The 12,614-nt window shown below is 38.2% G+C and overlaps 1 protein-coding gene across 8 annotated transcripts in view; it reads left to right on the top strand.

Annotated features, from left to right (window-relative positions):
* Positions 1-12,614, top strand: part of MRE11 (MRE11 homolog, double strand break repair nuclease) — a 75,627-nt gene that overhangs the window by 41,027 nt on the left and 21,986 nt on the right. For all 8 annotated transcript variants that reach the window (XM_019450109.2, XM_019450106.2, XM_019450107.2 and 5 more), the window contains 3 exons: positions 2,308-2,370; positions 10,604-10,820; positions 12,026-12,109. In XM_019450109.2, coding sequence (XP_019305654.2) covers positions 2,308-2,370; positions 10,604-10,820; positions 12,026-12,109 — 364 coding nt within the window. The remainder of the gene's footprint in view (positions 1-2,307; positions 2,371-10,603; positions 10,821-12,025; positions 12,110-12,614) is intronic.

Below are 12,614 nucleotides of genomic sequence, written 5' to 3'. Positions count from 1 at the left end.
ACTCCCCAATCTGAATTGCTCTGTTCTCAGCCTTTACTCTGTGTCGTGTCCTAGTGGAAACACCATTCTTTCCGTTGCTCAGGCCAAAAACCTTGAAGTGATCCTTGACTCTTCCCGTTATGTCACTTGTGTCCTGACTCTGTAAATGTCCTGTGGCATTACTGCAGAATACATAAAGAATCTGCTTCTCACGCCTTCGTCACTACCGGTGGTCCAACCTGCATTGCTGTTTCTTGATTAGATTCTTCCAGTACCCTCCAAACTCCTCTCTCTTTTTCTACCTGTGCTCTTCCTCCACCCCCCCATTCTCAATTCACCTGTCAGTGATCCTAACATATTTCAGATCCAGTCACTCCCGCATGAAGAAAAAGCCCCTGTAGTTTTTCACGAGGCCCTGTTCAGTCTGGCTTTCCCTTAGGTTTTTCCCATCCAGTCTGCTTGAGCCACAGCAACCTCCTTGCTATTTATTACACACACCATGCGTACTTCTGCCCCCAGTGCCTTTACAAAACACATTGTTTGCTTTGATTAGAGTGTTCTTCCCTAATCATTTGCAAGATTCATTTCCTTCTACAATCTTTGTTCATAAATTACCTTCTCAGGCCTTCCATGGTCATCCTATTCAGATGTGACCTCTCAGCATTGCTCATCCTCTTCCTGCTTTATTTTTCTCTGCATACTTACTGTCTTTTGCCAGGATTTCACAGATTCAGATATTTGAAGAACTCCAGACTTCACTGAGCATTCTTCATCTAAGGTTTGGGTTTTTTTTTGTTTGTTTGTTTGTTTGTTTTTAAGTTTATTTTGAGAGAGAGAGAGTGGGGGAAGGGCAGAGAGAGAGGGACAGAATCCCAAGCAGGGTCAGTGCTGTCAGCGCAGAGCCCCACAAGGGGCTCAAACCCACGAACTGTGAGATCATGACCTGAGCTGAGATCACGAGTCAAACGCTTACCCCACTGAGCCACCCAGGCACCCCTAAGGTTTTTCTTTAAAGGCAAAGGATCTAGTGCATCAAGAAAAAGTATGGGCAGACATTAGGGACTTGGGAGACCCCAGGCATATATAAGCTCCCCATGTCGTCGTATCCACACAGTAGTCCCTGGATTGAACACCAACATCTGTGCAAAAGGTCCCAGGAGATCTTTTATACCCCTCTGGTCACATAGTCAAGCCACGCTTCAAACCTGGTTGTGCAGATTGAAAACCATCAGTAAATAAACGGCCCCAGCTAAAGGCTCCCCAGAGAAGAGCCTAGAGTTTTCTGTCTAGTTGTAAATTAACTCAATCCAATCCACCTTCTAAAATGCAATAGAACTTCTTATTTTGTTTTCATTTATTGGCTACACACACGTGCGCACACACACACTTGCGCGCACACACAATTGTACTCCTGGGGGACAGAGTTTGTAGCTGTTTTCAGTGTATTCTCAGTTCCTATAGTGCTGGACACATAATGGGTGCTTAGTAAATAGATGCCAAACAAATTATTAAACAAATAGAGCTTTTCTCTAATTATGTAACTGTACTATAAGAGCCTTGTTGAGCAACAATTAAAAAAAAATCTGTAGTATCCCTCTTGGTTCCGGGACCATTATCAGCCAATGGTAAATATTCAGTAGTAAAGTGATCTTTAGAGGCCCACCCACTTCGCATTACCATTTCAGAGAGCCTCCTGAATCTCTTACACCCAAGTGCCTAAGAATGATTTGAGCCATATAATAAATACTTCAAGCCTCTGAAAGAAGAGATTTTTGTTTTTAACTATTTTACTGAAGTATAGCACCCATAGGTGTTAAATTATTTTTTCTTCTGCAGTTTGATAGACTTTTTCAGTGATCTGGAACATTTCGACAGGAGGTAATACAGTTTTGCTTAGGGCCTATATAGTACAATTCTGAAATTTTAATGTAAGTCACTAGAAAAATACGATTTTTTAATCAGTGTTTTGTGAGACAAAACTGTACTTATATTTCCAAGTTTTTTGTTGTAATAGAAAGCATTTCTTTTTTTTTTTTTTTTTTTTTAATGTTTATTATTTTTGACAGAGAGACCGAGAGCAAGCAGGGGAGGGGCAGAGAGAGGGAGACACAGAATCTGAAGCAGGCTCCAGACTCTGAGCTGTCAGCACAGAGCCCGATATGGGGCTCGAACTCACAGACTGCAAGATCATGACTTTCAGCTGAAGTCAGCCACTTAACTGACTGAGCCACCCAGTCACCCCTAGAAAGCATTTCTTAATTGTAGCACATTTATATTTACATGATAGGAATAAGCAACATGTTTATGATTTACTCTGTTTTAATACAGGTACGCCGTTTCAGAGAAAGCAGGCAAAAAAACACTAATGAAGAAGATGATGAAGTTCGAGAGGTAATTCCTGCTGTAAATTCTTGTGCTTATATGTCAATTTAAGTTAGAATGACTAGTAGGTTTGTTTATAGAGGAATCAGTCCACAGGACCGAGGTTTGATTGATGGACTGAGCAGGGATTGGCCGAGGATAGCTGCCTTTGATTTACACCAGCTCACCCTACCAGTATTCTGCTTGCTGACATTCCCTTTTTTCCCTTTTGCTCTCCTCTAAAACTGATTTAATTGTGTGGGGGCAGGGGACATATGCAACAAGAGCCCTTATTAATCAAAATAATACATAATTATGATCAGAACATCTTAACCAGTGTAAGATGAAATCTAACCCTACCGAGCTGGTATTATTTTGGGTAAAAAGGAAGAAACATAGGGTCTTGCTAGCAGTATTACCATAGGTAAATACACAGTGTCCTCTGGGCTTTCTAAAATGTTGAAATGGGCTTGATCACCATCAATGCTGTCTTTCTCAATCTGCAGTTTAGGAACTTCTGGTTAACGACCATTTACTTAAACTTTGGGCCTCTATGTGGTACTTGGTGAATTCACTATTGAAACATGTTTTTCTATTTTCCCATTTGTCCCTCGTGTTTTATGGTTGCTATGTAGTATTTAAAGGTTATCTTATAACTGATTTACTATTGGGACTTTGTCTTGATTGCTTTCATCCGTATCTGTTACAACCTTGCCGTCCTTTTGGCGTTAGCAGTACAGATGTGGAAAGCATGTGGTTCGTGTCCACCAGAGATTCACTTTAGTAGGTGAGGCAGATGTATGTCGAAAGAAAATTGTTAAACATTATCATGACCGGAAGTGTCATCCTCACTGAATTAATACAACTATCCTGCTAGTCCATTGTCATTTTCCTAATCAGAACTGCCCCTGACAGGTGGTGAGATGGAAGGTGTGGAAGCACTTGACACATCCCTCATTAACTTTTACAAACTCCAGTTTTCTCAGGTACAAGCAAAAAGGAATTAATGGAAACCCCACCCCCCCACCCCCATCACCACCACCTTTAAATATTTTTTGCCTTGTTTTATGCACACTCCTTAGGTAAAAGTCAATACCTGGGATACTAAAAAGGAAAAGAACCCTGCCTAAGGAGATGGGGACTCTGAATTTCCTTTTTTTGTCCTCTGAAAAGGAGTCCGTTTATAGTGGTTGATCTAGTGATGACTACTAGGTAATACGACACAGCCTTTAATGTGAAGCAATTTTAGATCCTGACATAGGAAAGATTAGTTATCAGATAATTCTTCAGTACCATCTCTAAAGGCCGTTAGATAGAATTTTTTCTTTTTTAAATGCAGTTTCTAAGTCTACATCTGATTTACTTCAATATCTGTCATACCATACTGGCTACTTTACATTTTAAGCTGATCCAGTAATGCACCTTATGTGGAATATTAAGGAGTAGGAAAGTAACATTTTTGGTGTTATTGTGGTTTTTTTCTTTCTGTCTTCCTATAAAAGTTTGATGACCTGAGCTTATGGTAGGGGGAGTTGCCCCCCCCCCAAATTATATCCCAGTTCATTAGAATATGTAGTAATGTGAAGTGTAATAACTCACTTAGTAAACTTTCTTTAGATATGCAAAGATAATCTTCTAAATGCCTAGTTTTGTGAGTTTCACTGGCTTCTTCGTGTTGTAAAAGTTAGCACCATCTCCATCGTAACATATTTTACAACATAAACTAATGTTACTAGCAGTAGGGCCAATACTGACTACAGGCTTTTCCTACCTCCTGCCTTTCATTAATAGCCTACAGTAATTGATCAGAGAACTAAAAGCTACCACCATCCACTAAATTTCACATTCAACACTCCCGATGTCAGAGTCACTTCTACATGAATGTAGGAAAAAACAGAACACATTGCCTACTTTGTTTTATTCTTTGCTGCTTTCAAGGAGAAAGGGCAAATGGTATTTATGAAATTTTTATTGATTGAGTTTTCTCTAGGTGTATCACACTATTTCAGTTTCCATTTCACAAATGAGACTGAGACCACAGTAAAGGTTACCTGGTGGGGTGAAATTTTACCTTCAAGTCTAGACTTTTCCACCATACCACATCCTATCACAACTCTGTATCATCATGACATTAATACAACTCATGGCAAGTGAATAGCTAAAAATACAAAATTTCTCAAAGTTTTTGATGTGCAGCACATGAAAATCACTGTTCCTAAAAAGCACAGGTATAACTGCTTTACCGTTTACAAGATGGTTTTGGGGAGCTAAGAAGAGGAGGCTATAGATTAGGGATCCCTTACCACATTTATGCTTGTATTCACCTACAGAGTTCCGTTCAAGTAGAAAAGAGTTTGCTAAGTAGCAAGAGTGAATGCTACAGGAAAGAAATGACTCCTGATTCTTGGATCGCGTAAACTTAACTAACCGTTTCAATTTAACAGGTTACGGAAGTATTTCTGGGCACGTCCTTTGTGTTTGGAGCCACTAAATTCAGTTTTTCATTAACCTTTTAAAGAATAAGAGTGAATATTTTATACAAGGAAGGTAATAATGGACATGACAGATTGCATTTGGGAATTTTTCAGAAGAAAGCGCTTTTAAGTTTTGATTTTTCAGCTATATTTTAAGACATTAGCAGGTAATCGGGGTTTCCTAAGTAATTTGTTAGCATTGCCATAGGATGTTACAAATGGTCTTCATTCAACATACTGCTTAGGCTTTGTAATGGAGTTTGAGACTTTCCCAAGCTATAACCTCCAGCCGTGGGGGTTAGCTTAAATTATTTAAACAAACAGACAAAAGCATTAGTCCTTCCAAGAGGCTTTAAAGGCTCTTGTGCGCATTGGAAAGCTCTCAAGTATTTTCTTTAAATATAAGTTCACATTTAAATAAAAGGCCAAACAGTGGATATTTGAGGCTTTGCAGGCCATCTATGCTCTTTGCCACATATTCTTCTCTGTGTAGGTGGTGGCTGTTTTTTTTTTTTTTTTTTTTTTAAACAATCCTTTAAAAATGTAAAATCTATTCTTAGTCTAACATGTAGTCCATAGTTTTCCCAGCCTCTAGTTTCCTGTGCTTTACCTGAATCGGAGGCAGAGTTGATCCCCTTCTAAACTATAGTGCCAAGCACTGTCAACAAAGTGAAGAGGCGCTCCATACGATGAGAGAAGTTATCTGCACATCATGTGTTTGGTAAATGATTAATATCCATAACATGTAAAGAACTCCTAAAACTTGGTCACAACAACAAAACGCAACTTAAAAAGTGGATGAAGGACTTAGACATTTCTCCAAAGAAGATAAACGGGTGACCAATAAGCACAAGAAACGTTGCTCAACATCACTAATCATTAGGGAAATGTAAGTCAAAACCACAAAGAGATCTCACTTCACATCTATTAAGATGACCGTTAAAAAAAAGAACAGAAATAGAAAATAGTGTTGCAAAGAATATGGAAAAATTGCAACCCTGTGCATTGCTGGTGGGAATATAAAACTTCTGTGGAGAATAGTAGGATAATTCCTCAAAAAATTTAAAATAGAATAACGTGATCTAGCAGTTGCATTTCTAGGTATTTACCTCCAAAGAACTGAAAGCAAGGACTCAGGTATTTGTACACCCATGCTCATAGCATTATTCACAATAATCAAAAGGTAGTAACAGTTGATGGACAGATAAAATGTGGTATGTATGTGCAGCAGACTATTCATTTAACCTTAAAAGGAGTGAAATTGTGGGGCACCTGGATGGGTCAGTTGGTTAAGCGTCCAACTCTTAATTTCAGCTCAGGTCATGGTCTCATTGTTCATGAGTTCAAGTCCCGTGTCTCTGCACAGACAGTGCAGGGCCTACTTGGAATTCTCTCTCTCTGTCTGTCTCTCTCACTCTCTCTCAGAGTAAATAAAAATAAAATTTTTTTAAAAAGGAGTGAAGTTCTGATACTACAACATGGACGAAACTCAAAAATATCTTGAGTGAAGTAAGACGTAAAAGGATGATTGCTTGTATAATTCCACTTACGTGAGATACCTAGAGTAGTCAAATTCATACAGACAGAAAGTAGAATAGTGATAACTAGGGGATGGGGTAGGGAATGGGGAGTTACTTTTGTATATTTTGCCACAATTTTTTTTTTAAAAAGGTGTAATACCAGGATAGGATGTTTTCGAATCTCATCAAAAAAGCACCTGAAAACATTGTCCTACCAGTGGATCTGCACTTAACAATGGTTCTGGGCCTACACTCATGAGGTAAATTAGAATTCCCCAACTAATTCTTAGAAGTAATGTACTTCAAATATATTCGTAAACTCCAAAGTCTGTTGCACAGAAAAGTAGAGTTAAACTATTTTAATGTAATGTTTGAGATGATAAAATGAAGGTCTAGTATTTAGACAAAGGCAAAGTACAAAATTTGGAAATGGATGGTGGGTAATTTGTTCCAAGGAATAATCATAAAAGGGCATATGCATTTTAGATTTTTGCTGGATACCTTTCCATCACTACAGAGATGTCACCCCAGTTTACATTCTGACCAGTATTTGGGAGTGTTTATTTCCCCACATCTTTGTCATCATGATGTATTACTTCATCTTTTGGTTTTTGTTTTTTTTAATTTTTTTAAAAATATTTTTGAGAGAGAGAGAGTGTGTGAGCAGGGGAGGGTCAGAGAGAGAGGGAGACACAGAATCTGAAGCAGGTTCCAGGCTCTGAGCTGTCAGCACAGGGCCCCACACGGGGGCTCGAACTCATGAACCATGAGATCATGACCTGAGCCAAAGTCCGTCATTTAACTTACTGAGCACCCAGGTGCCCCACTACCCTTTTGATCTTTACAAATCTGAAGGGTGAGAAATTGTCTCTTGCTGTTGTTTTTAATCCGTACTGCTTTTGTTACCAGTGACTCTGAGTGGTTTTGGGTTTATAAATTATTTATATGAGACACCTGGTCATGTTCTTGGCCCCAAAATTTTTGTTTTGTTTTTTTGCCAAGGGCGTTGGTCTCTCTCACATGAAAGTGTGCACACACTCTTTGTGTGGTGAGGGGATAGCATATTTAGGGTATTTGTCATGCAAAAGAAGGGTTTTGGGGTTTGTTCAAATCCAGAATGGGTGATGAATTAAGTGCTTTTTTGACCCATGTATAGATAAACATGTGGGACTTTTCCTCCTTTGTTCTATTTATTGATTTGATAAATTATATTAAAACATATCCTATTATTGCCCCATCCTTGTTATCACTTTGTGAGCCCCCTGATAATGGGTATACCTGATATGGTTTTTCCGTATGTTCCTGGATTCTCTTTGTTCACTTTAATATTCATAAGTCAGATCCTGTAATTTTCTTTTGTGCATGCAGTCCTTTGTCACTTTTTCAGTACCAATGTTATGCTGCTTTACAAAAATAAATTGGAAGCTTTCTTTATGCTCTGTACTATGGGAATAGCAGTGGAACGGTCTGTTCTTTGAAGATTTGATAGACTTTACCTGTGAAACTTTCTGGCTGTGGTCCTTTTCAGAGGTGTTGCTCCTTTAATAGTTTTCTCAGATTTTTCTTTGATATTAGTCTGTTGAGACTGTGTACCTGTTCTTGGATCCATTTAGGTCATTTATTTTTCCAGTTACTTAGGATTGAAGAGTATTTGTCAGGATTCTTGAATTTTCTGTCGATCTTTTTTCCCTCCACTTTCATTTCTAATGGTGTATATTTGTCTTCCTTCTTGTTAAGTTAGTGATTTTTATCAATATGGTTTTGCCCCAGAGGACCAGTTTTTAAATTTGCTAATTTGAATGATTTTTGCTTAAAATGTGTTTGTTTATGATTGTACCATCATTGTTTTTTTTTTTATACAAACAAATTAAAAAAAATTTTTTTTTAATTTTTTAACGTTTATTTATTTTTGAGAGATTGAGACAGAGCTTGAGCGGGGGAGGGCCAGAGAGACGGAGACACAGAATAAGAAGCAGGCTCCAGGCTCTGAGCTGTCAGCACAGAGCCCCGAGGCAGGGCTCAAACCGCAAACTGTGCGAACCTGACCTGAGCCGAAGTCAGACGGACACCCAATTGGCTGAGCTACCCAGGCGCCTCCCCCCGCAAATTTTTTTAACGATCATTTATTTTGAGAGAGAGGGACAGAAAGAGACAGAGCACAAGTGGAGGGGTAGGGTAGAGAGAGAGGGAGACACAGAATCCAAAGCAGGCTCTGAGCTGTCAGGACAGAGCCTGACATGGGGCTTGAATTCACTAGCCCTGAGATCATGACCTGAGCTGAAATGGGGCACTCAACCAACTGAGTCACCCAGGCCACCCCTCATTATTGATTTCTAATAGTTTCCTGTGGATGGGTTTTATTTGTCTAAACTTTTTGGATGCCAGATCTCCTTATTTGCATTTATTCTTTTTTAATAGGTTGTAGGCTTTCTTTGCAAACACGGCTTTATTTGTTTCATATGTTTTGTACATAGTATTTTTATTATTTTCTAGATTTCTACAATTTTAGTTTTGAGGTTTTGAGGCAAGTGTTTTTGCTTTATTGTAAGTAACTCCTAATTGTATTCATGGTGATTAGGCAATATAATAATACTGTTAATTATTTAGAACTTAACTGATATTTTTCTTAACACCCTATGATATATTAGCTAAACATTTCAGGAGGTCTTGCGAAGAAGTATATTACTTATTTTCAGAGTATAGAGTTCAACATGTATCAATTAGACCTGTCTTATTAATTATGTAATTTAGATCTCCTTTTTCCTTTTAAGTCTACTTTAAAAAAAAGTACAAGTTCTATGTTCTATGTCACCACAAATACTAAATTAGCAAATACTGAACCATATTGCTGCTAGGAGAAAATACAGGATTAGGTTCCTGCCAACTACTGGTTCCATTTTTGTCAGCTGATCAGTACATAACCTTTTTATCTGTGTTTCTGTTTAAAGACATCTTAATTAATATATATATTGTAATTCGCTAACATTGAACTTAGAACCAGCGGCCCCGTAACTCATACTTGAATGCAGCTTATCTAACGACATGTATGTCATCTGTAAGGCACGCCGCAGCCTGCTTGCACTTGGGAGCACTAGACAGCACTTGAGCAGTACAACGAATCACCAACCAAAAGCACAAAAGTGTGGAAAAACGTGGCACTAAATATGCCACCAAAAGGACACCTGTTTAAAGTGTGCGAGCAGAAACAAGCAGGCAGGGTGTCCCGTTGTTCATCTTCATCGGGGAACATGTGCGTCAGGAGACTCAGCATTTTTGCCACTCTGCGCAGGTCCACAGATGACTGCAGAAGTGTCAGGAGGATCGTTCTGGGGGTTGCAAATATAGAATCCGGGAATAATGAGGATTCGCCATACTTCATCTATGACAAGAAAAATGAGTTGAAATCTTTTTCTGTTATTTTTTCTTTATATTTTTTGTTGTGTTCCCTGAAGGTTTTTTTTGTTTTGTTTTGTTTTGTTTTGTTTTTTACATAGTAATTCAGTGTCAAGTCCTTTCGTGTAGTGAATTAGCTGTTATCTCCCTTAAGCTAAGGTCGTCCACCATCATCCTGAAGGTGGATGATCTCCCACAGCCCACTTTACTCCTACTTCTGCCCTGCCTGCTTTGTTCTCATCTCCTCATTTAGACCCCTCTCCGCTTACTTTATGGTATCATAGAGCACTTAGAAATGTTCTAGCCACCTGTTCTTAGACTGAGGATTTTCTATTCCAAGCAAGAGAGACTATAGTCATGGTCCCTTGAGACCTATAGATCCATTTTAGAGAGCTCTATGTTCCCTGACACTCTTCTCACCCTTGTTCCTCAAACAGGTCAGATCTTTGTTATATCTGGTAACTCTTCAGAGAGTTTGTGTTTTGAAGTTGGAGCTATTTCTTATTTCATTGAAAGTGTATTGTGTCTTGTTTCTGTTCTCCTTGTTACCTTTTGATTGGTTTAAGGGAAGAGCTCAGGACAGCATTGCTTTTATTTTACCCTATTTTTAATCAGAAAATCTGTTCATTTCAGAGTTAAAATATTTCACTAAACCTCACACTTGTCTTTTTAGACAGTTTCTTCCCAAGTTAAAATTTGCATCTTCTTGGTCTTAAGCTTTTTATTCTTCTCCTGATTGACATTTTTATAGCATGATTAGTGAAACAGAATGGTGTGGGCAGTTTGACAATATTAAATGTTATGTCAATGACCAGACTAATGACTTAGGATGCTGCATTGTCTGTTAATGTGTACTTTCCCTTCTCTCCCTCTCAGGCTATGACTAGGGCCAGAGCCCTCAGATCTCAGTCCGAGGACTCTGCTTCCGCCTTTAGTGCTGAGGACCTTATGAGTATAGATCTGGCAGAACAGATGGCTGATGACTCTGATGATGACATCACAGCAGCAGCCAACAAAGGAAGAGGCCGAGGAAGAGGCCGACGGGGAAGAGGGCAGAGTTCAGCCTCGAGAGGAGGGTCTCAGAGAGGAAGAGGTTAGCCCTGAGTACTGTCTTTCACACATATTCAGACTTGGCAGTTAAATGGGAAACACAAGATTGTATTCCTATCATCAGAATTTAAGTGATGCAGTCCTTTAAAACTTTGCTTTTGTAATACATAAAGTCCATCTTTTATGTAGTTCTGATATGTGTGTTTTACATAAATATTAATGGCCATGTGCACATAGGTTTTAATTTCTCTTCACTTTTTTTTTTAAGAACTTCACTATGTTTCTCACACAGTACCTTTTGGATACATTTAATATCCTATTTACTCTCACATGTATCAGGTAATGGGCAAATACGAGCTGCTAAGGAAAATGGCTACCTAATGACCATTGGCAGCAGAAACAAACTCCAGGTCATAAAGATTATTATTTCTGTTACTATTGTAAGATACAAATGCCTGCATTTTTATAAAGTAGCTTCATAAAGTGTGTGCAGAAAGAAAACTACCCTAAAACAATTTGATTTTTTTTTTTAATTAAAAAAAATTTTTTTTTAATGTTTATTTTTGAGAGAGAGAGACAGAGAGACAGAGCGTGAGCTGGGGACGGGAAGAGAGAGGAGACACAGAATCTGGAGCAGGTTCCAGGCTGTCAGCACAGAGCCCGATGTGGCGCTTGAACTCACAAACTGTGAGATCATGACCTGAGCCAAAGTCAGACGCTTAAACAACTAAGCCACCCAGGCGCCCAAAACAACTTGATCTCTTAAAGCAGTCATTGACATTAATTGCCATCAGTGTAGTAATGTGTCACTGTTTCCCTTAAATAATTCAAATAATGGAAAATTGGCCATCCACTGGCTTTCTGGTGCATTATATAAATCATTTCTAGGAATATTTTTGAATTGTTTTCATTAAATATTTATCTGTAGGAATTTTAATCTGGTAAAATATTTTAGTTAAAAATTTCCAGGGAGAGAAATCCTCATCCTCTAATGATAATTTATTTTCATTATCCTTAAATTTACAAAGTATTTCCTTAAATTTTGATTGGAACAGTATAAACCAAATGTGATAGAAGTATATAGTCTTTGAAAATTGATTAGCCTAGGTGTTTCTTGCTATATAGGTCTTTGACTTTTTATGCATAAACTATGTTTTGACATAACTATTTACATTTCATTTTGGCATTGTTTTTTAAAAAACGTGGCTATTGACGGTACTGTATACTGACTGCTCACTATTCTAACAGGAGGCAATAGTCTGGATACTTCTACTCGAAGCAGAAGTTCAAAGGCTGCTGTGTCAACATCTAGAAATATGTCTATTATAGATGGTGAGTGTGGACTTCAGATGATCATCTAGCAGTTATTTATAAATGTCAACATAGGAAGACCTAGGAATCTGCCATTAGTAAACCTCATCGGTCTGTGTTGCCATCATTGGGGGGAGTCAAAAGGATTGTTAGGATTACAGGATAAATTATTCTTTTAAAGGTCTTTGCCATTCATCAGAGCTGTTGAAAAGGGTGAGCCTTAAAAATTATTTTTTATAATCCCTTACTTTTGACAAATTTATTTCCTGTTTATAGAGGGATCATGAAGACCTAGAAAAGTGAGTCAGTTGGTCAGTGTATCAGCAATGATCAAAAGAGAAAGAGCTGCTGCTTAATATATTGTTTACTTTCTTATGCTGCTTTGGTCTGACTCTACTGTTAGCACAGGGAAGTCATGTAATCTGTATTTAAGAGAAATTATGGTTAGGATTCTTTAAGCTAATTTTGTGTATGTGTTATAGTCTAAAATTTGACCTCAACCTAAGGGGACCTATTTTTAATAATA

Source organism: Panthera pardus, unplaced genomic scaffold (genome assembly GCF_024362965.1).
Source record: "Panthera pardus isolate Hobbes unplaced genomic scaffold, ASM2436296v1 HiC_scaffold_12, whole genome shotgun sequence".
Taxonomy (NCBI): Eukaryota; Metazoa; Chordata; class Mammalia; order Carnivora; family Felidae; genus Panthera; species Panthera pardus.
This window is presented reverse-complemented; position numbering and strand designations above follow the sequence as displayed.